Raw genomic sequence first — 24,111 nt, forward strand, 5'->3', positions numbered from 1 at the left:
ACACAGGAAACATGCTATAATGTGATAAGGCAATGAGCCTAAGGACACTGCATGACCTGAATTTTCCGAATGAAGGAAGAATAACTGCACATCTATCTGTTAGAGAAATGAGTGGTTTAAAGGCTTACACAGGCATCAAAAGAGAGAACCAAACCAAACCACATCTCCAGCCGTAGATCTGAGACAGTACATTCTAGGAACGTTTCCCAAGAGTGACTTTCATTTTACACTTTTTATATAATTATACCTTTTAATTGTTTTATAATCTCTTGCCTTGTTTTCATTAGCTATATATTATAAAATATTTTATTTAGGGATAGCAAAGTATTAGGTAAATAGAAATCATCTAATGAAAAGCAAGTCAACTTAGCAGATTCAAATGTGATAGTAGCGTTCTTTTTTTTTTTTTTTTTTTTGGTTCTTTTTTCCGGAGCTGGGGACCGAACCCAGGGCCTTGCGCTTCCTAGGCAAGCGCTCTACCACTGAGCTAAATCCCCAGCCCCGATAGTAGCGTTCTTATAGCAACAAACATCAGAGTGTGGTTGGCTGCTATCAGGACCAACTTTAGAGTGAAAAGGATTAGCGGTGTCTGGTAGAGTAAACCTTATGCTGACCACGTGTGTCCAGGGAGGTTTAGGTAAGGAGGGAAGATCCAGCCTGGCTGTGGGCAGCACCATCGATGGGCTGGAGGAAAATGGCAATTGGCTTCCATCTGTCTCCCCCACACGAGTATGAATGGGATAGGCCGGGTCTGACAGGATGCCCCCACAGCTAGAGAGGTCGCTCTGCCACACTCCCTCTCTGGATGGACAGTCCTCTCACTCTGTGAGCTAAGATAAACTTTCTTTCCTTAAGCTTCTTTTTCTGCTAAAGATCAAGTGAAGAGGTATTACACAGACACTTTAAGAATTTTATAAAAATAATGTGATAAGCAATTGAGTATTAAGAATGCATCACTGAATATAAAACTTGACTACCAATAAGGCTATCACACAGGACAAGAAGGCTTACATATGTCGACATACTTGTAAAGTGTTGCAGGACATGTGATCTCACTGTGAATCCTGACATTGTGCTGTTTACCGGAAAAACCTGTCTGAGTTGTGCTGTGGCTCAGTCCTGGCACACACCTTTAATCCAAGAGCTTTTGCTTATTGTAAACAGGATTAAATAAAGTCACCCATAGGTAGAGGCAGAGTAAGCAACCAACTAACAGGGAAGAGACATAAGGAAACATCAGAGAGAGTAAGAGGAAGTCAGGAGGGTGGACAGAGAGACGCACAGGAAGTAGAAGGGAGGGACATTTAGTTTGAGGGCCTTCTGAGATGCTATAAAGAGCTTCTTCGTGGGACATCAGCTATGGAGGACGTTCAGCTGGGCGCTTTCTCTACCACGGTGAGTTAGCAGACTTCCACCTCAGAATCTGGCTCCCTAATATTCTTTGGTAAAATCAAACTATTACAATTTTGTTAAAAACAACGGTAACTGTATCATTTACTTCTAGACTGATCAAGATTTTTCTCATCTTCTAAATATGCAATTTAAAATAAAATTAAAATTAATACTTATTTAGCTCTTACAATGTATGACACATTTTCTTAAATTTACCTATACCGTCATTTATGACACTGTACTCAGAAGTTGCCATTTCTTTATAACAGATAAGGAAAGGCTTAAACTGATTAAATTGTGCAAGGCCATAGTTGAAGTAAAAGAGGTAGGCTAGGCTTTTATGATGCAAAGACCATGCACTGTATCACTCACACGCACGCACTCACATGCACGTGCACACACAGACACACACAGCCAGACTTAATCTTCAGGAAGGAAATTCATAAAAAATGGATTTTTATTTTTTGAAACAAGATTATAGTCAGTTTGCGCATATCAGGGGCTAACTCCAGAAGTAATAGAAAACGACAGACAGACAGACCGATAAAGAGAAAGAACAGACAGAAAAAAAGAAAGCCAGCCAGCCTGCCTGCCCTTCCCTTTGGTTTCACTTAACAAAGAGCAAGTCCAGATGTGAGTTCTCCACTTCATGCTCCCCATGTCTTCTGTCCTCTGTATGTGTAGGGTATGAGTCTGTGCCTGCCTGGGGCTGCCTTGTGAATCCCTGGCTTGTGTGTGTGTGTGTGTGTGTGTGTGTGTGTGTGTGTGTGTGTGTGTGTGTGTGTGTCCCTAACAAAGGGCTTTATCCTGTCTTTATGAACGGCACAGAATCATATGAGGAAGGATTAAGAGACTTTACAGAAGCCTTTAACAGAGTTTTATGAGGTATTAAGTCACTGACTCCCAAGGACCCAGATAACAAATAGTATTACAAGAATCATTGTTTATCAAACTATTCAATGTGTTCAACATTATCCATTTATGGTAGATATTCAGTCATTTGGGAAAGTTGCTTTGAATTTCTGTTCTTTCTGCTTTTGACAAACGATACCCATTCATTTGAACGTGTCAGGGGCATGGGAGAGTGGGTGGTTTAAGGTTACAGCTGTGCGTTAGCTTAGGCTGATGAAGGGGAAAACCAAGGCAAGTAAGGTTGATTGTTGCACTGCCCCCTAGAGGCAGGATAAGGAATAGGGTGAGGCTGGGCATGCTGGGCGCACTCCTTTAATCCGGGCAATCTGGAGGCAGAGGGAGGCAGCGCTCGAGTTAGAAGCCCGCCTGGTCTACAGAGTAAGTTTCAGGACAGCCAGGGATATTTAGATCCTATCTCAAAAACCTAACAAAACAAAAGAAAAAAAAACTGGTTGAACACACAGTAGGACAGTAATCTTAAATCATGACTCCACGTTCTGTTATTAACTCTGGCTGTGACATCCAGTGAAAGTTTTAGTCTGTTCTAAAGTAGGAGATAGTTTTTTAATATTGAATCACCACATAAGGTCTCACTATGTAGTCCTGGCTGGCCAGAACTTGACAGGTAGACCAGGGTCATCTTGAACTACTGAGCTCTGCCTACCTCTCTGCCTCTGCCTTTACTGGGATTAAAGGCATGTGCCACCATGTCTGTCCTCATACAGAATTTTATATATTTATATTTTAAGGAAACAAAACAGGAATCGCCCTTCCCCCTGTGAATATGAAAAAATGAACGAGTATATATTTTGCACGCAGACTATGGAAATATGTGTGTGGTCTAGTTAAGTAGGTCTGACCCTCCTCCCTCAAACATGAATTTAGAGCCTGAAAATTAGCTCACATGACTGAAATGTACGTTTTGAGTGCTGGTCTTCTTCACAAGATCATCAGAGCAGATTGGCTCCCCTTACCAGTCACACAAACTGTGCTAACTCGCCTCTCAGATTGAGAGCTGAGGTGACAGGGCACTAGAAATTGAATTCTCTTGAGGATCTCTCAGCATTTGAGGTCTGCTCCACCATAACTATGCCACAGTGATGAAATAATGCCTCAAAGAACTCATCACAAATACATTTTATTAATCAAAATAGTGGCGGCCCAAAACACCTTGAAGCAGAAGACTGCATAAAAGAGAAATTACTGCCTGGGGGAGCAGAGGTTCCCCACTCCCGGGTACTGCAGTGGACAATGCCACACTCAATGTATGCAGTAAACTAAGGTGCGTACAAAGTGTGGTTTGCTGGGTTTGCTGGGTTTGCTGGTGCACACCAAGAGTGGCAGCGTTTGGGACTCTGGGAGAGAGAGGCAAGCTGGTCAGACCTTCTGTTACAGATACAGTATAAGGCAACCCAGATACCTGAGACCCTATCTCTTAATAAAGAAAAAGAGAAAATGAAAAGAAAAGAAAGGGAAGGGAAGAAAGAAAGAAAGAAAGACAGACAGACAGACAGACAAGACAAGACAAAAATAAAGGGGATCTGGGGGAGGAAGCTTCCACATAAAGCTAATACAGTTACAAGGAAATTCACTGGTTTCCTTCCACAGAGTTAGATGTCAGGAATGACTATTAACACAGTAGCAGGCCCCACTATTCACTGAATACCTTTATTTTAGACCATAAATTTTACTGCCTAGTTGGATCTATTTAACCTCTTTTATATTTCATCTATGAGTAACAAATCTCCATCTTACAGATGAAAATATTTTATTATATATCATGCTTATTACTGAGACTTAATTCTAATAAGTTCAGCAGGTTAATCAGAATGATGTTATTAAAAGCTCTTTTTAAACAGGCAATTCAACTTTCTTAGTTCTGAAGTTTTTGATCAAGGTATTTAATTTTTTAATAGTCTCTGGTACAATCGGTGTTGGTAAGAGATTCACATGTCCTTTGAGACTACAGAGAGAATTACCTGAGACCAACGTCTGCATAAGTTTGACACAGTTAGCCGAGGTTTTCAGAAACACTCTGGATGCCTTAACTACTTCAATCTGTTTTATTATAATAATCATGAGAATTAATGTGCTTGATTAAACTTTACAACCCCACACACAGGTAAATAAATTTAGCTTCTTCATCCCATATGAACAACTTAGCTTTTGTCAAACTGAGTTAGTTTTTCTTTGAAGTAGAAATTATATCTAAAACTGGTTAGCTGTTGAGGCCCATGTTGATAAACCAACCCCCAAAAAAGTGAGCCACGTGCAAATGTCCTTAAAGCATTCAAGATTAATAAGCCTTTAATACTGACTAGACTTTATAGAGGACTTCAGAGGAGGGAAGGGGTTATAAATCTAGTTGGAGAAGTGCTATTTAATTTACACAGTAAACTATGAGGCCCCATAACCCTTTTTGCAGTAAACTCAACTTCCTGCACAGAAGGTCTTCAGCCTCGAGGCTGCTCCATGACACCCCACTTTGCAAATTTACTCCATTCACCGAGGACCCAGACCATAGAGGGCAGCACAGAAGTGCTAGAAGGGGAATTCTCATGTCAAATCTTGCAAACTATCTGGATCTGAGGGTGACACTCCTGTGATGCTGGCCCGAGAGCTGACCCCCACCTAAGTGGCCTAGAGAGGCACTTTGCAGGTACAACAGGGTGCAGGTGGAAGGAGGTGAGACTGGCCCAGAAGGACGAGAAGAGGGTGGGGTAGCAGCTCTACAGGGAACAACAGCTGTTCAGCAGGGTTTGGCTACACTGCCCACTGCAGACAGAAGCCCCATCATGGTGCCCTTCACGTTCTAGCACTTGTCAAGAGCAGAGTGATGTGCATTGGAATTGCTGCTTACTAGAGACTTGGCTCGTGACTGAGGCTTGCCAGGAAAAAAAATCTCCCAATCATATTTTCTGCTTCTTACTGGGGAGGAGACTACTTAATGCTCTGAGAATAATAAACACATTTATTATCCATTTATTATATTATAAACAATCAGATAATGAATCACTTGAGGCACACGGCAAAATAACTGCCAGGAAGAAATGGGACCAGCACATTAATACAAAATTTCAGAATTATTCTGGAAATTAAGCTTAGTGAAATGATCAAGATGCAGAGGGATGACTATGTGATTCTGCCTACATTATCTGCAAACTCTGAGACAGGAGGTGTAACAGTGTTTATCAGGGGTGGAGGGAGGAGTAAGCAGTCATTAAATGAGTTTGGTTTTTGTTGGAGATTATTATTTTAGTATGGACTACGGTGATGGCTAGAAAATATTGTCAACATATTTAAAACCAACAGACTATTTGCTTTGTGAATGACTAAAATAATAAATATTGTATCTAATTACTCTATTTAGCAACATGTTAGAAATCCCTGTTCAGACTCAGCAGTGATGACAACAGCAGACAAACATGTAAGGAGTTGGGTTCCCACCGCACACCTGGTGTGAAGACTGAGGAAACACGGACCCCACACCTAGACTCCAGGACAAATGGTGCAGAACTCTTGGTTCAAACAGTAGGCGTAAGTCACAAGCTTACAATACTGGTCTAGGCAATGGCTTTTAGACATGACTAAAAGCAAAAGTAGTTGAAGAAAAATCAGGCCTCCTCAAAACTTAAAACCTCTGTGCTTCGAACATCACAAAGGAAGTGGGATGACGCTGGAAAGTTCCCCAAATGGGAGAAAGTGTCTGCGTCACACAAGGGAGCCATCCAGTACACATGCAGGATTTCTGGAACTCACCTGCCAGCAATCTGTGTTTGTAACTAAGGAATGAGAACCAAACCCAGTTAGACACGACTTCACCACAACAACACCCTAGAGTCCAGGAAAGAGGTGCCAGTAGGAAAGCAGAAAAATGGAAAGTGGAAACCCTAGTGCACTGGAGGAAATGCAAAACAGTGTCGTCACGGGGAAGAAAGTCTGGCAGCTCCTCAGAGTTCACCTAGAGCTTAGTGCATGATCCAGCAACTTCACTCTGAGATAGAGATCCTAGGAAAATAGAAACACATGTAGCATGATGACTGCAATTGGAGGCTGGCAGCAGCAGCACTCATAATGGCCAAAGCTTTGAGACAACCCACGTGATCGCAAGCAAAATAAGCCACAGACCTAAAATGACATGCTGCTCTACCATAAAATGAATGAGTGCTGTACTAAGTGATGTCACAGGATAACCCTTGAAAACCTAACGCTGACTGAGAGGGAGGGTACACATGAGACACTACAGTTATACAAGCAGGCAAAGCCATACAGACAAAGTTGTTAAGAGCAAATAGAGGACAGCACTGAGAAAGAAGAGTAACTGAAATAGAGTTTCTTTTTCTGAGAGATAAAAAAAGTAGAATTGACTTTAGAAAACAGTGTAAAAACTGTTGAATTGTGCCATTTAAATTAGGGAATTGTATAACGTACAAATTATAAATAAGCTATTGCAAAAATGCTTAAATCCTAATTAAGTCAAGAGACACAAAACCCATTTTACTCATTAAAAGACATAAATTATTCATTTAAAAAAATCCTGGAAGTAGGAACAAGAGGGTCCTAGACAGGTACTTCTAAAGGGCTCTGAAATGAGCAGGTAGCAGGCTGGACAGCCTAGGCGTCTCTGTGACTTATACTTAACACCTGGGTTTCCTCGGAGGGACCAGCTCATATCTACAAGATTGACACTCAGTAAGAATCACGGATGACCATGCTGTACACTGCTGTGTTACTAAGCACATCTCTGTGTCTCCACAGAAATAGGTGCCCAGCTTGCATTCCACAGAACTTGCTCAAGGTGCAACTCCATTTAATGGTCATACTCAGCATGTTTTCCCACACTGAACTCTACCTGTGTGTTGTAATGACAGTTTCAGAGTTTTGGTTTCTTTAAAAAACACAAATAAAATGGGAATATGTTTTCATTTTGATCCCAGATGTGGGATATGGGACTGCTTCAGACTGTCCACAACAGCTGACTCTGATTTGCCTCATGCTCTAGTCGGAGCGTGATTTTGCCAGGTGTAGACAGTTTTCTGTGGCTGTGTGGTGTTTGGAATTCTGTGTGCTTCTCAGAGGGTCTATAAATGCCAGGGCCCCGAGAGGCAGGGTGGGATGTTGGTTGGCTGTTGGTGATTGTTACAGTCCCAGTTAGCCGTAAGCAAAGAAGAAAGAAGAAGAAATTACATGTCCTGATGGCAAAAATCAAACTTGCCCCAAGGAATTTGAAACCTGTAGTCAGCAGGAAGTAATCTAACCATAATTTTGTCCCCTTTCTGACCCCTGATTTTATTCAGAGATTTCTTTCACTTCACCTCTATCCTTTTCTATCCTTTTTTCTCTCTTATCTAGGATTAGGGGGTTGAACTGGTGGAAGAAAAAGAATCGACAAAGTAGCCAAAAAGATTGGCTACAGTTTGTCTAGCAAGTTTCCAAGTTTTGTGGCCTCTAGTGACCTTGAAGGCCAGAAGTGGACCTGAGGCCTCCTGAGACAACTTCCTTTGAAGGTAAATTTCTCCTTTCATGCATCATTAACATTTAAGTACTCTGTTTGCTTTTGCAACACCTGGCAGACTCTAGAGCACTTGGACTGCCCCAAGAGACCCTTTATGTACAAAGTTCAACATGGCCAGTCACAGCCCGGCCGCAAAGCCAACACTGCAGCCAGAGAATGGGCTGCATACTTGGTGTTATTTCTCACTTATATTTCACCAGCTTGCTGTGCTCAGCAATGGCTTTAGGGATGTCAAGCACGTTTAATAAGGCTGAGAACGTATCAAGAGGACCTTATTTACAGCCAGGCTGCGGGGAATCCCAGTTCCCAGCAGTTTTCTGTTGGGATCCTCATCCTCCCTCTCGGCTCTCTGTTTAGGACATACCCTGTTCACACTGCTGGAGAGGAACAGTCTTCTGCCTACAGCACTTCTCTTAGCTGAGAAGGGATGCTTCTATAGAAGGCTTGCCATCCATAGCCCTCTAGCAACATCAGAAGATAATTCTGAGGGGAACAGTTAGCAGTAGGCTCTCTCTATAGTTTACTCTTACTGTTCCAAAGAAACTTTCTTTTGAGTAGGAGAGAAAGAGCTGTGAGTCCGATGAATCACAGATAACCTACAACTTGACTCGCGTATGTCAAGCAGGAAAAAAAATGAGAAATTTTGCTAGCCATGCGGCTATGGCGTACTTTGTAGCTCTTTCTTCTGCTCCTATACCTCGGCCTAAGAAAAGGCTTCATATGTCCTCTAGGACCCTAGAGAACAAGGTGAAGCACATAAACTACCATGTAAATGACAGGCTGAACGTACATAGAGTCAGAACACAGCTGAGTCCTGGCGCGGGGTAATAGAGTTGATAGACTCTGCATTTTACACTGCTCACTAAACCCGATCACCGCACGTTGGTACAGGTACACATTGGCATAATACACTGCCCTAAGAAAAAGGCCATGTCCTTATCTCATGGAGGCTGATAGGCCAGCAAAAATTTCTTATCTCAGATTAACACGTTTTTGTCCTTTTTAAAAATTTAATATTCATTCATTCATTATGTGTGTGCAAGCCTGCGGGTGCTTGTGTGCATTTTTTAAGATGAAGGAAATGTTTAGCTCTGCAAGCGCATCAACTGCAAGTGCTGATGCCACTTGTATTAAATGCAGTCTAACTGCTTGGAAACCCAGGCACACGCAGGCTCATTTCCTTTCTCCTCAGGCAGGTTCCACAATTGACAACATTTTCATTTTAACAGTCCTCATTACTGGTATCATTTAATAGTTGAGGGTTTGCTCAAGTCAACATCAATCTTGCTGATACTGCAAACACTTCAGAGTGTGTTGACACAACACAGTCTAAATCCATAGCTAGTAAACATAAGAATCTAAAAGCCATTCCCTACCACAACATGTCCAAATGTGCTAAGAACAACTCTTTCCAGTTATACAGTTCTGTGAGGGAGACTCAGGAGGAGACGGGCATGTCGAGCACAGGGTTCTTAACCATGACCTCCTATTCCCTCCCACAACATGGCATCTGTCCTCCTGCAAATCATATGCATGGCATCCATGACATCTGAACTCACCTAAATCTGGAAGTGTTGACCCTGAAGATGCTTTTCTACTTCCTTATCAACAAATAGCCCTTTATCACAACCTAATCGTAAGTAAAAAGTCTTTTCCACAGAAGGAGCAAGAAAAACACATTGTGAATAAAAATTCTCCTCTAATGAACTTTTAAATGTCTTTGGTTAAATCTAAATTAATAATGAAAGCATCTCTTTACCTGATTAGAGAATCTCATGCTCACGTTACGTTGATTCTGAAGTGGGACAAAGCGATGGACGGGGTCAATGTCTTTAGGACTGATTAACTCATCAGCTGAAAAGAAAGAAATCAAGTGATGTTTCAGCAAACATACACACCGCTGTGCGCCAGAAGAGAGAACTGTAGGGCATTTCACTCAACAAGAGAAAAATACCCATTTTTCTCCCAGCACATTCTCTGAGAAACAAGCTAAGCTAGGACATAAGATGAATGCAAGAACTGAAACAGCAGGAACTGTACCTTTCACTACAATGCAATGAAACAAGAAGCTCCTGACAAAGGAATTTCAAAAATTCACAAATATAAGGAAATTCAGTGACATCCTCATAAATAACCAATGGTCAAATGGAAAAATCAAAGGAAAACCAGAAAGTTCTTGTAGGCCAGGTGACAGAGCTTCTGCTAGTACCTGGTTCCCGTCCCAGTACCACCCAGGCCCAGAGAGGAGGAGAAGACGTAGAGCAAGCACTGCTCCTGGGGAAATATTGCCATTTGTGTACTTATTAAATAGAGTCAAATATGAAAGCAGTACCCTAGCTTCCCATCTTCAGATAGTGAGAGAAAATTAAATAAAAAGAAGCAGAACGGAAATGATAAAGCTTGAAATTAATGAACTAAAAGCAAAAAAGAAAAAAAAGAGAGAGAGAGAGAGAATATTGAATCAAAACCAGACTTATAAAAAGCTAAAAAGGGGCTGGAGAGATGGCTCAGTGGTTAAGAGCACTGACTGTTCTTCCGGAGGTCCTGAGTTCAAATCCCAGCAACCACATGGTGGCTCACAACCATCTGTAATGAGACCTGATGCCCTCTTCTGGTGTGTCTGACGACAGCTACAGTGTACTTATATATAATAATTTAAAAAAAAAAAAAGCTAAAAAAACATACCGAGGAATGGCTAAACTGATCTGAAGATGCAAAAAAGAGGAACCAAGAGAAAACATGGAAAGATCGAGGTGGGAACACTATGTCCACCCTACGTATGATCAATACAGAGTGTACAACCACAAGCCAGGCAGCCTGGGTGACACAGCAAATCCTGGAAAGACCCACACTCTGGAAAGTAGCTCGAGAGGCACACGCAGAGAACTGATGCATTTGTAAAAAGTAAAATGATTGAGACTTTAAACACTCACATACCTTCATACACATCCTCCTTCATACACACACACACACACACACACACACGTGTACATACACACACACACTCACATATTCAAAGATGACCAGTTTAAGGTTTCATTGGTGATGAGAACCAACAGGTAAAGAGAAATTAAAATCAGTCTTTCACGAACTTTTGCACAGATAAAAGGGTAAGCATTTTCTAGTTCACAATTGCCAAGGAAACTATAAACCCAAAATCCCTATGAATATACACACACAAATTCCTTTTTTTTTTTTTTTTTTTATTTTAGCAACAAAGGTTTTTCTGTGTAGGCTTGGCTAACCTGGAACTCACTCTGGACACTAGGCTGGAATAGAGAGAGATCCACCTGCCTCTGCCTCCAAGAGCTACATACAAATACTTAACAAAACGTTAGCAAACTAATTAACACACAAAAGGAATTCTATACCAAGGTCACATCGGATTTACCAAACAAATGCAAAGACAGTTTAATAATAAAATATCAATTATTATAATATATCAATATAAAAAGGCACACATGAGCACTAAACTATAGGTGCTAGACTGTAAGTCTGGTAGAAGCTTTTTTGACTTATATTTCATAAATGTTATATCCTTTTGTTCTTCAAAGGACACTATCAATAAAGTGAAATGATAGTCCGGAAAATGGCAGAAAGTAATTATGTTCCTGAAGTGACTTATATCAAGAATATATAATGAGTTCTTATAAGTCAGCAATGATAAAAACTCAATTTAAAAGTAGCCACATAACTGGGTTCCTCCAAAGAAATTACCAATAAACATATGAAAACTTGCTTAGAAACATTGATAGTTTGGGAATGTTAAGAAATACCCACGTGAGGAACTAACTCACACTTGTGAGGATAGCCGTAATACTGATAACAGCACTTAAAACCGTTAAGAACAGAACTGGGTGAGGATGCAGAGCATGTAGGACCTCGGCCGCTGTTGCAGGGAAGCAGAAGCCACCATGTTGGAAGGAATCTAGAAAAGTTGCTCAAAATGTGAAGGCATCAAAGCAAGCATATGACTAAAAATAATCCTTTACTACATACCCATCTCATAGAAATGAGAATGTCAATTTACATGTGAAAGTTGAGAGCAGCATTATTTATGATAGTTTCCAATTGGAAACACCCCACATGTTGAAGCAGGGCAGATGTGACTGGTGGCCATGCCTTTAATCCAGCAGGGAAGTCTCTGTTGAGTTTAAGGCCCACCTGACCTGGTCTACACAGCAAGTTCCAGGCTAGCCAGGGTTAATATAATGAGAACCCATCTCCCCAACAAACAGCAGAGAGGTTGGTGGGGACATGATGGCTTATCCTCGGGTCAGACCATAGCACTGTGTGAGTAACATCATGAAAATGTTGCTGTGTGTAAAATGTCAGCATTAGTCATAATTCAAGACGGTTTTAAAAATCCAAATTATTATCCAATCAATTAAATGAGGTTGTATTTATAGGAAGAGATGTTCTCTGCCATAAAAAATAAAGTGCTGATACAGGTTTCAAAATCTTAATAACAATATGCTAAGCAGGGGAAGTCAGACATAAAAGGACACAAATGTGACTGAGCTTACGGGATGTTCCGAATAGGCAACAGCAAGATTAGTGATGGCCAAGCACAGGCAGGTCTGCCTAACAGGTCAGTGGTCAGAGGAAATTGTGTGATGACAATGTTCTGAAACAGAACATAATGACAGCCACACAACGGTGGGAATAGAGTAACTAAGTTCCCGGTAGGTAACGCACAGCACAAGAATTACACTGTAGTAATGGCATTCTAGAATGTGCTCAGGCTACCACAGGAGAAGCACCTTTGAACCACACGGTCACACAGACATTACCCAGATACAGAACTGTAGAGGCAGGTCAGGAAATGGCATTTGCAAGGAGCACTGGTGAGCAGGTGTCCCCAACCTCAATCACAGTGCACCTGGAAGCCTGCCATTCCATCTGTCTGTCAGTCCCTGTGGGTACTTGTGCTAAAGTCTAAAGCCAGGCAGGCAGTGTCTAGATGGAAGGGCTACGGCCAGGAGTGTGGGGAAGAAGGCCGGTGTCAGTATTCCTCTGGTGTTTTGTAGACCACACCTGGATGATGGCCACCTGCACTGAGGCACACTGGAGCTGGGCTTCTGCATGAGCTTGGAGGCACTGTGTTGAGGTCACACTAGGTAAACACCTCTGAAATAAGATTCTGCTTAAGTTCTGGAATTGAAGCTGCAAGATACTATGCAAACTTGTAGTGAGCACAACGTCCCAACTAGACATGCTTACATTTCACAGTATCTTACATGTGTGCATTTGTGTATCATACATGTTTATATTTGTGCGTTATCTTACATGTTTACATGTGCACATTATCTCACTTATGTCCACACACCTAGACAGGATTAGTTAACTATAAAAGTGAAATTAACTTCTACTGAAACGCACTGGTACACCTGTGCTACACTCGGCCTACAGAGCATGCTCACTTCACTGTCCTGAATGCTACCATGATCATATACAACACCTGCCGAGTTTGCTATCGGTGTGTTTATAGCCACAGATCCTTTCTTATTTCTTCATTTTCCACAATGCTTTAGGTACTATGCTTTTAGGTAACGGATACTTCTGAAAAACAGACCAGGGAGGGAATGACTGTAAAATCCTCTGCAGCTTTGGAAATATTCTTCCATTACAGTTTATTTTGTGATGACTCTCAAGCAACTGTAAAGTTGTCCAAGAAACAAAATCACCAAAGGATATTTTAGTAACTCCTGGAAGTTCTTGATAATAATATGAAAATATTCCTAACAGCAGAAAAACCAGCAAGGGTGAGAACCCTAAAAGGCAAGTACTAAGGTCTAAGTATTAGCTAAACACTAAGGTTCTATTAATTCCAAAAACCTGTTCATCTTACGGAACACAAGTACTTACGCAAATTGTTCACAGCTAACATAACAGATGCACTTTTATTTAGAAGGAAAAAAATTTGTTTTCAAAATCAAAAGCAAACAAACCCAGGCTTCACTGCAGCAGACATTCACATGTTAAGAATTTATTGATTTCAGTTTGGCTTATGATGCAGGGGTGATTTGTATACTGATCGTCTAAAAGAGCGGGCCATCCACTTATTAATATCATCACCAGGTGAAAACCTTCCCACAACTGACAAGTACTTTATAATGTCTCACTGCTATCCTATAGAAATGAAGTGCTTTTACTTTTTTATTTGTAAATGGTGATAGATCAGTTAAGAAAAGCTATCTCCTTAGGAAACTTGGATGCTAACCCACTAAAATAGGAACTAAATCATCTGGTTAGCTAAGTCCCTAAGAGACTTATCTGCATTTCTTCAGGCACTACTTCTGTGTGTATCTGTACATTCCAGTTCATTCCATGTGCATCCCGAACACCACAGGCTGTGTACTTTCTCCTTCATGCCTATGTCCCCAGTACTGGGCACAGTGCCTTAACCCCCAAAGTGCAACCTCCCTCGAATGACTCACTAAACAAAACAAACTGGTCGCATGAGCCTGCATTGAAACACTAATGGTTGTCATTGCATTAATTTCCATAGTGGTAAAAGTGACAAATATCCTTAGAGGATCAATACATGCACACATGCACAATAGTGATTTTTGTCACTCGGGAGACAAAGGTACAGGTCCTTATGGTACCAGTTCAATGGCATACATTTTCTCAAGAACAAAGATGAGCAAAAAGAAAATATAAATGGTCAATGACTGAATAATTAGCATTACAGTGATCAACGGACAAGAGAGGAATGGCTTTCTACAGTAACAACCTCAAAGGTCCTACAGTGTCCAACCTCAGGTGGACACCTACAGTGTCCAACCTCAAAGGTCACAGAAATTAGCAAAATGATCAATAGATGGAAAATCATAATTTTAATGAAAAATTTCTAGCCCTAGTAGCAATTAAACAAAATGTTTTAGTTTTAAGAAAACCACTAATCAGTACAACAATCTGCCTGCTGTGCACTTCAGGTAACTGCAGCCTCGCAGATACCCCTTAGAATGACTACCATTAAGAAAACAGAAACCAGCAAGGACGTGGGAAGAGTGACCTGTTCATGGGAAGGTAAACTGGTGCGACCGCTGTAGACATCAGTGCGCGTCCTGGAGAGAGAAAGACCATGTGGCATCTGTGCCACTCCTGGGCGTACATGCAAAGGACCCTACACACTGCATAGACACCTGCTCACCCACACTCCATGCTGCTCTGTCACAGTAGCTCTGAAACAATCACCCACGATGCCCAATAACTGATGGACACACGGTGAAAATGGTGTGTGTGTGTGTATGTGTGTCTCTGTGTGTGTGTGTATGTATGTATGTTCGAATATATATATATATATATATGTGTGTGTGTGTGTGTGTGTATGTATATGAAATTTTATTCAACTATAGAAAATGAAACTTGCAAGGGAGTAGATGGAACTGGAGATTCCGCTGAGTAACCCAGGCCCAGAAAGACAAACACTGACGTCCTCTCACAGGCAAACCCTAGCTGTGAGTCTTCAGGTTCGTATGCTCAACCTGCAGTGTCTGTAGAGGCTAGGAAGTCAGAAGGGTGCAAGGGAGGGTGATGGGGAAGAAACCACAGAAGGGCAAGTAATAGAGCATATGTGATAAGAATGTATGGAGGAACACGGCATAGAGAGGTCTACGCCCAGATGGCGGTAAGAGGGAAGCTTAATCCAAACTAAGAATATATGAAAAAGCTTTATGGAAACAATCTATTGTATGAGCTATGTTTAAAAATATAATTAAAAATTAAGACTGGGTGTGGCACATGCCTTTAATACCAGCATTTGAGAAGCAGAGGCAGGCAGATCTCAATGAGTTCAAGGGTAGCAATGGCCTCCATAGCAAGTTCCAATCCAGCCAGAGCTACAAAGTGACATCCTGCCTCAAAAAACTAAGCCAAACCAAACCAGCGAATAAAAACCAATTAAGTCTTTACACAGATGGGTAATGAGCCTGGGTAACCCTGCTACCATAAGCCACAAATCATTAAACAGAACTCCTGTTCTATGAATTGGTCAGTGTAGTCCCAGAGGCTCCCAGAGGCCATTGCCATTGCTATCAGCTGCCCCCAGAGCCAGGAATTACTAAAGACACCTACTACTGTCACTAAAGACCCTGCTTATTATAAATGGCACCACACATATCGTTTAACAGAGAAAACAAGCTGGAACTGACCTGAAAACCTCTCCCTTCTGACAAATTTGGTAGTACTTGGAGGTGCTATCCAGATTGGTTGGGGAAAAAAAATCGTCACCAAGTTTACCCAATGTTACCTGTGTTCTACACTACCAACCTGCCAGGTAAGCTGTATCTAGGGAAACAGGGGCATGGCTATCCTGGGGGTAACAAATAGCTTGCTGACTTAATCTGAGGCTTGATCTTGAAGACAGAATTCATGCCTAGTGTGATAAATCTGGTCAAGAGCCCATGACTGGGGACTTCCTTCAAGCACCTGTGTGGTGGAGGAACGGTAGACACGAAACTGTGAGCAGCATTAGAGCAGAGGTTGAGGTCATGAGGCCCCAAGGTATTTACATTTGAAGAAATGATACCACATAGAAAACACTTGAAAGGAGCACACAGTAAACTTACTTCTTAAAGATAAAAGAGGAAAAGCTATTGGGCGAGGATAGTTCCTCATTAACAGTTAATTAATAGTTCCTCAATGCAGCTTGACAAGGAGGTTTGGGGGTAGAAATGTGCAGTTTGTGGAGGAAACAGCCATGATAGAAACACAAAAACTGGTCAAGGCTGTGTCACAATTTCAGCCATCTTAAACACGTTGGATTCAGCTTTTCTAGGGGTTAGACATGAGAATGTGGAAATGTACTTGTATCCAATAGCAATGAATATTGTAACCTTCTTCTATTTGTGATGGTGACTGGGTATGACCCCATAAGACTAAACTTTGATTACAAACTAACTTTGGAGCTGGACATGTTGGCACACGCCCTCAACCTAGCACCAGAGGCAGAGGCAGGCAGAATCTTGGAGTTCCAGGCTAGCCTAGTCTATATAGTGAACTCTAGGCTGGCCATGGCTACACAGAGAAACTCTATCTAAAGAGCAACAAACCCTTACTTGGACTAATGCTCATAATGCAATAACTCTGACCGCTGGTGTTTTGTCTGTGTTATTATTTAAAGAGACCGTGACTGGAGAGGACCTACTACTATGGTTGTCTTGGTAACTGGACACGCTGCCAGTGCCTCCTCCTTAGTGTTTATACGTATACCCATAGATTACTGTTGCTTCCAACCTCAATCAGCAAAGCTGCTGTCTGTAGTGGGCAGTGGTTAAAACAGTGACCTATAACCAGTCACAATCAGTGACTCAGTCAGAAAAAGGGGGCCTCTCTACCATTCTCCTACCTGCCACCTCAGTGCTCAAGGGGGTATGTAAAGAGGGGACAGAAAGAGCTGGAGGAAGTGAGGAGTATTATAAATGTCATCTGGGTATGTCAGGGCCATTACACTCAGGACACCCAGGATTCCTGCCCAAGCTGAGTATGAGGTTAGAGCTGTCAGCACTTCCATGAGGACAGGAGTGAGGGATCACACGGGGTTATTGGCGATTAATAATCACAGGGAGGGGCAGGCGTTTTTCATGAGTCGTATAACCTCTGTAAAGTTGTCTATGCATCAGGAAATGAACCCTGGCCCATGCCAACCACTGGGAAGACGAGAAAGTAACGGGAGTAAATATAATCAAAATAAATTATATATTGTATGGAATTATCAAAGAATAAATAAAATATCAGGAGAAGGCTTGACTAAAACTAAGGAAGTATGAAAAAGCCTCACAGAAACCCATTACTTCATTAGCTGTCTAATAAAAGTACTCTCTATTCTATAGCAATCTTAGCCAATTAGTGCCAAAGTTTCCAATTGAAACAAGAACTGAAACTATTACAGATGCCAAGTCAAATAGACCTTAAAACGTGTCGTGTGATTTAAAATACACGTTTATAATTTACTTATTAAATAGAAACTCTCACTTTCTAAAAGTTCATTTTCTAAGAAAAAGGATATATTGTAAAAAATGAATCAATTTCAGAAAACTGAATTCGGAAAACAGCAAACATATTATCTTGCTTGATCACTATAAAAGGCACATAGTTCTGTTGCATAAAACTCACTTAGGGACACACACAGCCTAGTGTCTTCAGTAGACTTCAGTAGGATAAAAACTGACCTGAATTAGCGAAAGTCAGCACCTTTCTAAAGATTTACTTTGTTATTATTCTCATGTAAAAACACTAACTCCAGTTAACTGCCTATAAAATGTCATTGTGAGGATATGAAACCGAGGTCCCTTTAATGAATAAATACAACTTTATTAGTAAATATGATATCTAGAATCTTATGGCCATCCATGAACATTGGGAGGGTTATAAAGAATTCAGGGCGGCAGCTAAATAGCCCAGCCTGTAAATGCTTGCCCTGCACATGCAGCAGGGTGATACAGCTAGGCCAACATGGTGGGGTACAACACAGCTTTTCCTCTTCCCAGAGGAAAATGAGCATATGGCTTCATGAAGTGTGCCCCCTGCGTGCTCTCTAATACATTTCAGAACGTAGGCAGAAAAGAAAGAGTTGTCTTCTAAGGCAGTGCAGAGCATGTTCCGGCCACTGAATAGAGACGAAAGCATGGTTGTCACATTCCTGCCCACAGGAAAACGCTTCCCGTGCTAACGACCTGCAAACACCCAGCACGTTGATTTGGAGTGAGAGTGAACAGGATTTTTCTGCTGAGGGAGAGCTGGAGAGCGTTCTTAACTTCCTCTTTTCTAAAGGTCAGTTTGGGATGACCATGGGGAATGCAGCCAATACTGCTTCCTGGTTCAACAGCTTCCCCAGGGCCTTTGTGAGGTCACCGCTCTTTCCAATGGCAGCAACTTCAACCTGGATATTTACTCAACACCAGGCAGAAAAGGTTTATGGCTTCAAGTCTCAGGTTTGAGGACTCTGTTTTCAGACCAGAATCACAGAAACGATTTCCCACATCCTTTATGGTCTCCAGGTACAAAGAAGCTTACAGCTGCAAAGCAGTTCTTGGTCTACCTCAGGTAACTGCTCCTAGACTAAAACGTGTGTAATTAGCACACAGTCTCAAAAACCTTCCTATTCACACCAATTAGACAGACATAAGCATTCCAGTCACTAACAGTCTGTCTTTTCTACAAACCTGGAAGGAACAACTGTATAAATAATATTTACCGAGACAAAACAAAGCAAAAACCCCTTCCCTTTAATGAAAGCAAACTTTCCTAATGCTGTTAATTAGGGTCAATGCACACGACTTGGAAAACCACTGGAAAGAAGAGAACTGGAGAGAGTATCGGTTTGAGTTCTTTCCCTCGTTTTCTTGTCTGCTCTTGTGTCATGTATACGAAAGCCTCAAGCTGAACTCTGGGAGTCTGGCCTCTGAAGTCTTCTCCCCTCACAGATAATGAAAACAAGCCAACGATGATCCCTCTTCTAGCACAAACACACGTTTAAATGTAAATTCTCAAAACCACAAGGACAATAGTATTTTATACAGTGAGACGTTTTGTTTTTTTAGTTAGTTCAGTTCATACTCTGTCATACATGGATTGTGATTCTACAATGACAGCCTTTTTGATTAAAATGTTATTAATATTAGACATCTTGTAGAAGTATGGGATAGGAAGCTGCAAAGTAAGTCTTTTGTCTTTGTTAAATTTGCTCATGCGTATTCTGATTCAGTTGTAGAAATAGCTAAAAAAAATTCAAGTAATTGTAAATAAAGTTTTATTAAGCCACTAGGAGAGAAAGCAACATATATTTACTGGAGAGAAAGAGACCTTTCAGAGACGACCATATGGCTGACGAGGCAAAGTTCACACGTGCCTGCTGGAGTGAGGGAGTCAGAAACGGCCTCATCCCAGAGAAAGCAACTGCAGTTTTCCCAGCCTCCTGCTAGAAGCTCCGAGCTCAAGGTGGACACAGTCACACACGGTCACAATGTGCTTTACTTTATGGAACTGTTGGACACCACTGTTACCTTTCCGATCCAGAAACTCACCAAAGAACTAATGGTGTGAAGTTCCGCCCAAATCCAATTCCACCCAAAGGGAAAACATCACCCGAGATACATTTATTCCTAACAACTTGATAACAGAGAAAGGAAATAGGTTCCCTGTCTTCTCCACTTACCTAGGAGTTTTGCAATGATATAAAGAGCTTGTCCCCAAAGAAACAATTTCCCATCACGGCCACAGTTACTAGGAAACCGCTTCTGACTACCAGGGTTTCTTTTTTCATATTCTACAAAGTCAGCTGGCACATAATAGTACTTTGGTACAACAGGATATCCTAGAGGTAAAAACAAAACAAAAAAAAAACCAAAATTACAACAAAGCAGTGCTCTCCCCAAATTTCTCCTTGAAGAATCCCTGAGGACAGGACAGCAGGGACAGAGGTGGCTTGTAAAGGAGCATATCCAGTGAGCTACAAAAGTATGACACTCTGATCCTCTAAGATACTGTTAGGAAAACTATATGGAGAAGACTTTCTTGACTTTAGAATGAATCCAATAGTATGTTAGGCTTTAGTCAGTTATGTATGTGTGTCTCCTCTAACAGCAAACAACTTTAGTGTCTCTCTCTCTCTCTCTCTCTCTCTCTCTCTCTCTCTCTCTCTCTCTCCCCAAATATATATATCCAAAAATTTCAAGTATTTCATTATTGCAAAATTTCTCCATAAGACATATTGAAAACGTAACTCTTTAAAATTTAGTACTGATTTTTAATTTAAAATTCTTTATCAATAAAGATACCAGAACTTTTAACATTTACAAGCATTGAAAGGGTAAAACAAAATATGAAGTATTTAATTGAGGTATCTGGAACCAGGTGTGCGTGTGTGCATGTGTGTGTGTGTGCACAAAGTTCATGTGCAACAGGAATGGGGCCCAGTGCTGTGAATGACAGTTCATACATTATGTCCATAAGACTTTGTATATGTTTTGACAAGCACATCAATATTTAACTTACATACAATTTTCAAAGCTCACAAGACTATAATTCTATTAATATTTCCAAATCCCAAAGATATCTACACTACTATCCTTGAATTCCTTTGGGTATTATACAATTTTGCCTTTTTATGGGCCTTGCTGTGCCTTGCATTTTGACTATTTCTAAAACATTAAAGCCATCTTCTAAGAGTGCCATCTCAGTACAAGGGCAAACATCAAAACATAATGCTAAAAGCCCCAGACTCGTCTCTGAAGAGGAGTCTAGATGCCCAGTTCCTGCCTTAGCTAAGAAAGGTCTGTTCAGGAAGCCCTCTCCATAGCTTCAGTTGCTGTGTGGCTAGTCCTCTGTCAACGAGACTCCCAAACTAGAGTCATGGAAAGAAGGCAATCTCGCTTTAGAAACTGCCTCCTCCATAAGATATGACTGTAAGGCACTTTCTTGGTTAGATGGGAAAGGACCCAGTCCACTGTTCTGTCCCTGGGCTGGCTGCCCTATATTCCATTAGAGAGCTGAGCATGCGAGGGAGGTGAGACACCCCTCTGAGGCCTCAGCTTAAGCTCCTGCCCGGACAGCAATACGGAAGTGTAAGTCAAATAAACCTTTTCCTCCCCAACTTGCTTTTTTGGTCATGATGTTTTGCTACAGTAATAGAAACTAAAACACAAACATAGCCATGCAATTTTGATGACCTGGCTAAAACCTAGGAGCTTTACAGGACTGTAACACTACAGAGAGTAATGGAACCATACTGTAAACATCACAGTTGTCTGTGTGCAAGCCACCTCACTCTCACTACAGTCAGGGCCACCCACAGTCATGACCATCCCTGTCGTGCCTAAGGAACTGCTTTTGTAAAACACACTTGTTAAACTAAACAGGGATTATTCTAATTTCAATTGAGGTCTCATATATTTCAATCTAATTTAGATGAATCTTATGAAGGGCTCATGCACACATTTCAAATGAGCAAGGAAACACTGGTGGGAAGAATTCTTTTTTTTTTTTTTCCTATTTTTTTCGGAGCTGGGGACCGAACCCAGGGCCTTGCGCTTGCTAGGCAAGCGCTCTACCACTGAGCCAAATCCCCAACCCCAGAAGAATTCTTGATAAAAGAACTGTACCTTCTGTGGTCTGGTGAAGCAAAGGTGTCAACAGGTCCTGATATTCCTTGACTTGTTCAAGATTGCCTCTAAAAACACCTAAAACATAAAATATAAACCCCAACACCAGCTGCACTTAATAATCAGACAAAGATTTCCCCTTATTAAAAACTCCTAAGCCCTTTAAAAATCATTGTGCCAAAGTACATGTAAATGAAAACAGAAGACTAAAGAGAAATGCAAACATCTATGACGTTTATATAGCAACTGATTTTCGAAAGTCATGCTAGCACTTAGAATTAAATCTTGAATTAATTGAAATTTCACTATACTTAAGCATAAGTGGCACAGATATTCAATATCATAGCACAGAATCATGACTTCTAAGACAAGCTTTTCTTTGTGTATGAGCAAGATACCGGCATCAAGATGGATGACTTCCTAGGTGGTTTCAAACATTCTTTAAGCATGCGGAAGGTAAGGACAGACGTCTAAGGCTGTCCTCTGACTCCCCATCCTGGGCTGTGGCATGCGTGCCCCCGTTCTTACAAGAATTCATGCGTGTCATAAACACATACACATACATCATACGCACATACACACAGTTTTAAGAATGCTATAAAGATCTGACATTTGCTCAAAAAGCAAAACAACATAAAAAGAGTTTGTTGCCATCACTGAAGTTCTAATTTGTTGCTAGATGAGTGGAACCGTTCATTTCAGTTGTCTTCATTGTTTTTATTTAGTGTGTTTGTGTGTGCCTGTGTTCATGGGAACATTCAGATGAATATGTATGTGTGTGCATGTGTGTGGAAGCTAGAGATTGACCCTGGGCGTCTTCCTTAATCCCTGTCCGACACTGTGAGGTAGGCTCTCTGAACTGAGCCTGACGCTCACTCATGGTTGACTCGTGGCTTTCAAGGATCCACCTATTTCTGCCCCAGCACTGAAATTACAGCCGCGTGCTTTCCAGGCAGGTGCTGGCAATAGACACAGGTTCCCGTGCTTGCGTGACAAGCGCTTTACCCGCGGGGCCATCTGCCCAACCCTCGGCTATTCTTCAAGCCACTCGTATTCTGCATCTTAAATTTTAGGAAGACGTTCACTTACCATCGATCATCAGGTAAAGGAAGAATATGGGAAATTCACATTCGATGCCATCAAACAGCTAAAAGAGAAAGTGAAACATTAAGATGTCTTTTAACGAAGCACAGCAACTACATTTTAGGTTACATGCAAGGGACTTATTCACAGTAGTGAGTTCAGTTTGAGACCAGTTGTTCTCTGTGTACTTTTCAGAACTTTTATTCGGAAGCGCATTCATTCACCTCAGTAACTATCGGTCACTAAATGAGTATGTGCTAACTCCTCACTAACACCCAGTACTAACTACAGCAGTGGTTCTCCACCTTCCTAACGCTGCAGCCCTTCAGCACAGTTCCTCATGGCGTGGTGACCTCCAACCATAAAATTATTTCACTGTTCATAACTGTAACTTTGAGACTGTTCTGAATTGTAATGTAAATATTCAGAATATTTGATAATGTGGATCCCAAAGGGATCATGACCCACAAGTTGAGAAACACTGAGCCAGACAGAATACTGGAGACAAATGTTAGACATTTTGCCCCAAGAGGCTCACAGCTCAGTGGGGAGGCTGGGAAATTTATAAATAACCACTGCACAGTCTACACTGTCCATACACAGCACACCGGGAACACAGATTAAGAAAAAATATCTGATTCTGTCTTGAGCATCAGGGAAGGGTCATATGCCGAGAAAGCAGCTACAGTGACACATGGGACAAAGAGTGGATATGACAGTCTCACGGGAGATGCAGCACGTTAGAGAAGCCACCACAATTCACTAACTCTACAGTGCACACACGGGAGCAGGAGGCCAGCGAACCAGAGGACACTGAGAAGGGTCAGCGTCTTTCTTATGCTGATTCCCAGGCTGGGCAGTTGGCAGAACTTAGGAGACATGGAGCAAGAAATAAGGAAATCAACTCAAAGCCAAAAGAACAATTCAAAGAGAAAAAATGACAGCCAAACCTCGGTGTCTCAATTTGGGCAAAGTAACTCATATACAACATAGGCTATGTTGTACCATACCCAGCTAACCTGATGGCAACTCAAAGAGATAATCCTGTCCAGTGTCAAGTTGGGTGACAAGATTGTCCCATGTTATCAACTTCTAGGTTAA

General features: G+C 41.4%; 1 protein-coding gene across 8 annotated transcripts in view; it reads right to left on the minus strand.

The window, feature by feature from the left end:
- The window catches only part of Phkb (phosphorylase kinase regulatory subunit beta), a 204,043-nt gene that overhangs the window by 81,309 nt on the left and 98,623 nt on the right, over window positions 1–24,111 (minus strand). For all 8 annotated transcript variants that reach the window (XR_010060011.1, XM_063278111.1, NM_001414933.1 and 5 more), the window contains 4 exons: window positions 23,017–23,074; window positions 21,928–22,005; window positions 19,983–20,141; window positions 9,579–9,673 (listed from right to left, as the gene is read on the minus strand). Coding sequence is in view for 7 of the 8 variants with exons in the window: in XM_063278111.1 (XP_063134181.1) it covers window positions 9,579–9,673; window positions 19,983–20,141; window positions 21,928–22,005; window positions 23,017–23,074 (390 nt within the window). In the remaining variant the exon portion in view is untranslated. The remainder of the gene's footprint in view (window positions 1–9,578; window positions 9,674–19,982; window positions 20,142–21,927; window positions 22,006–23,016; window positions 23,075–24,111) is intronic.

This window comes from Rattus norvegicus, chromosome 19 (assembly GCF_036323735.1).
Source record: "Rattus norvegicus strain BN/NHsdMcwi chromosome 19, GRCr8, whole genome shotgun sequence".
NCBI lineage: Eukaryota > Metazoa > Chordata > Mammalia > Rodentia > Muridae > Rattus > Rattus norvegicus.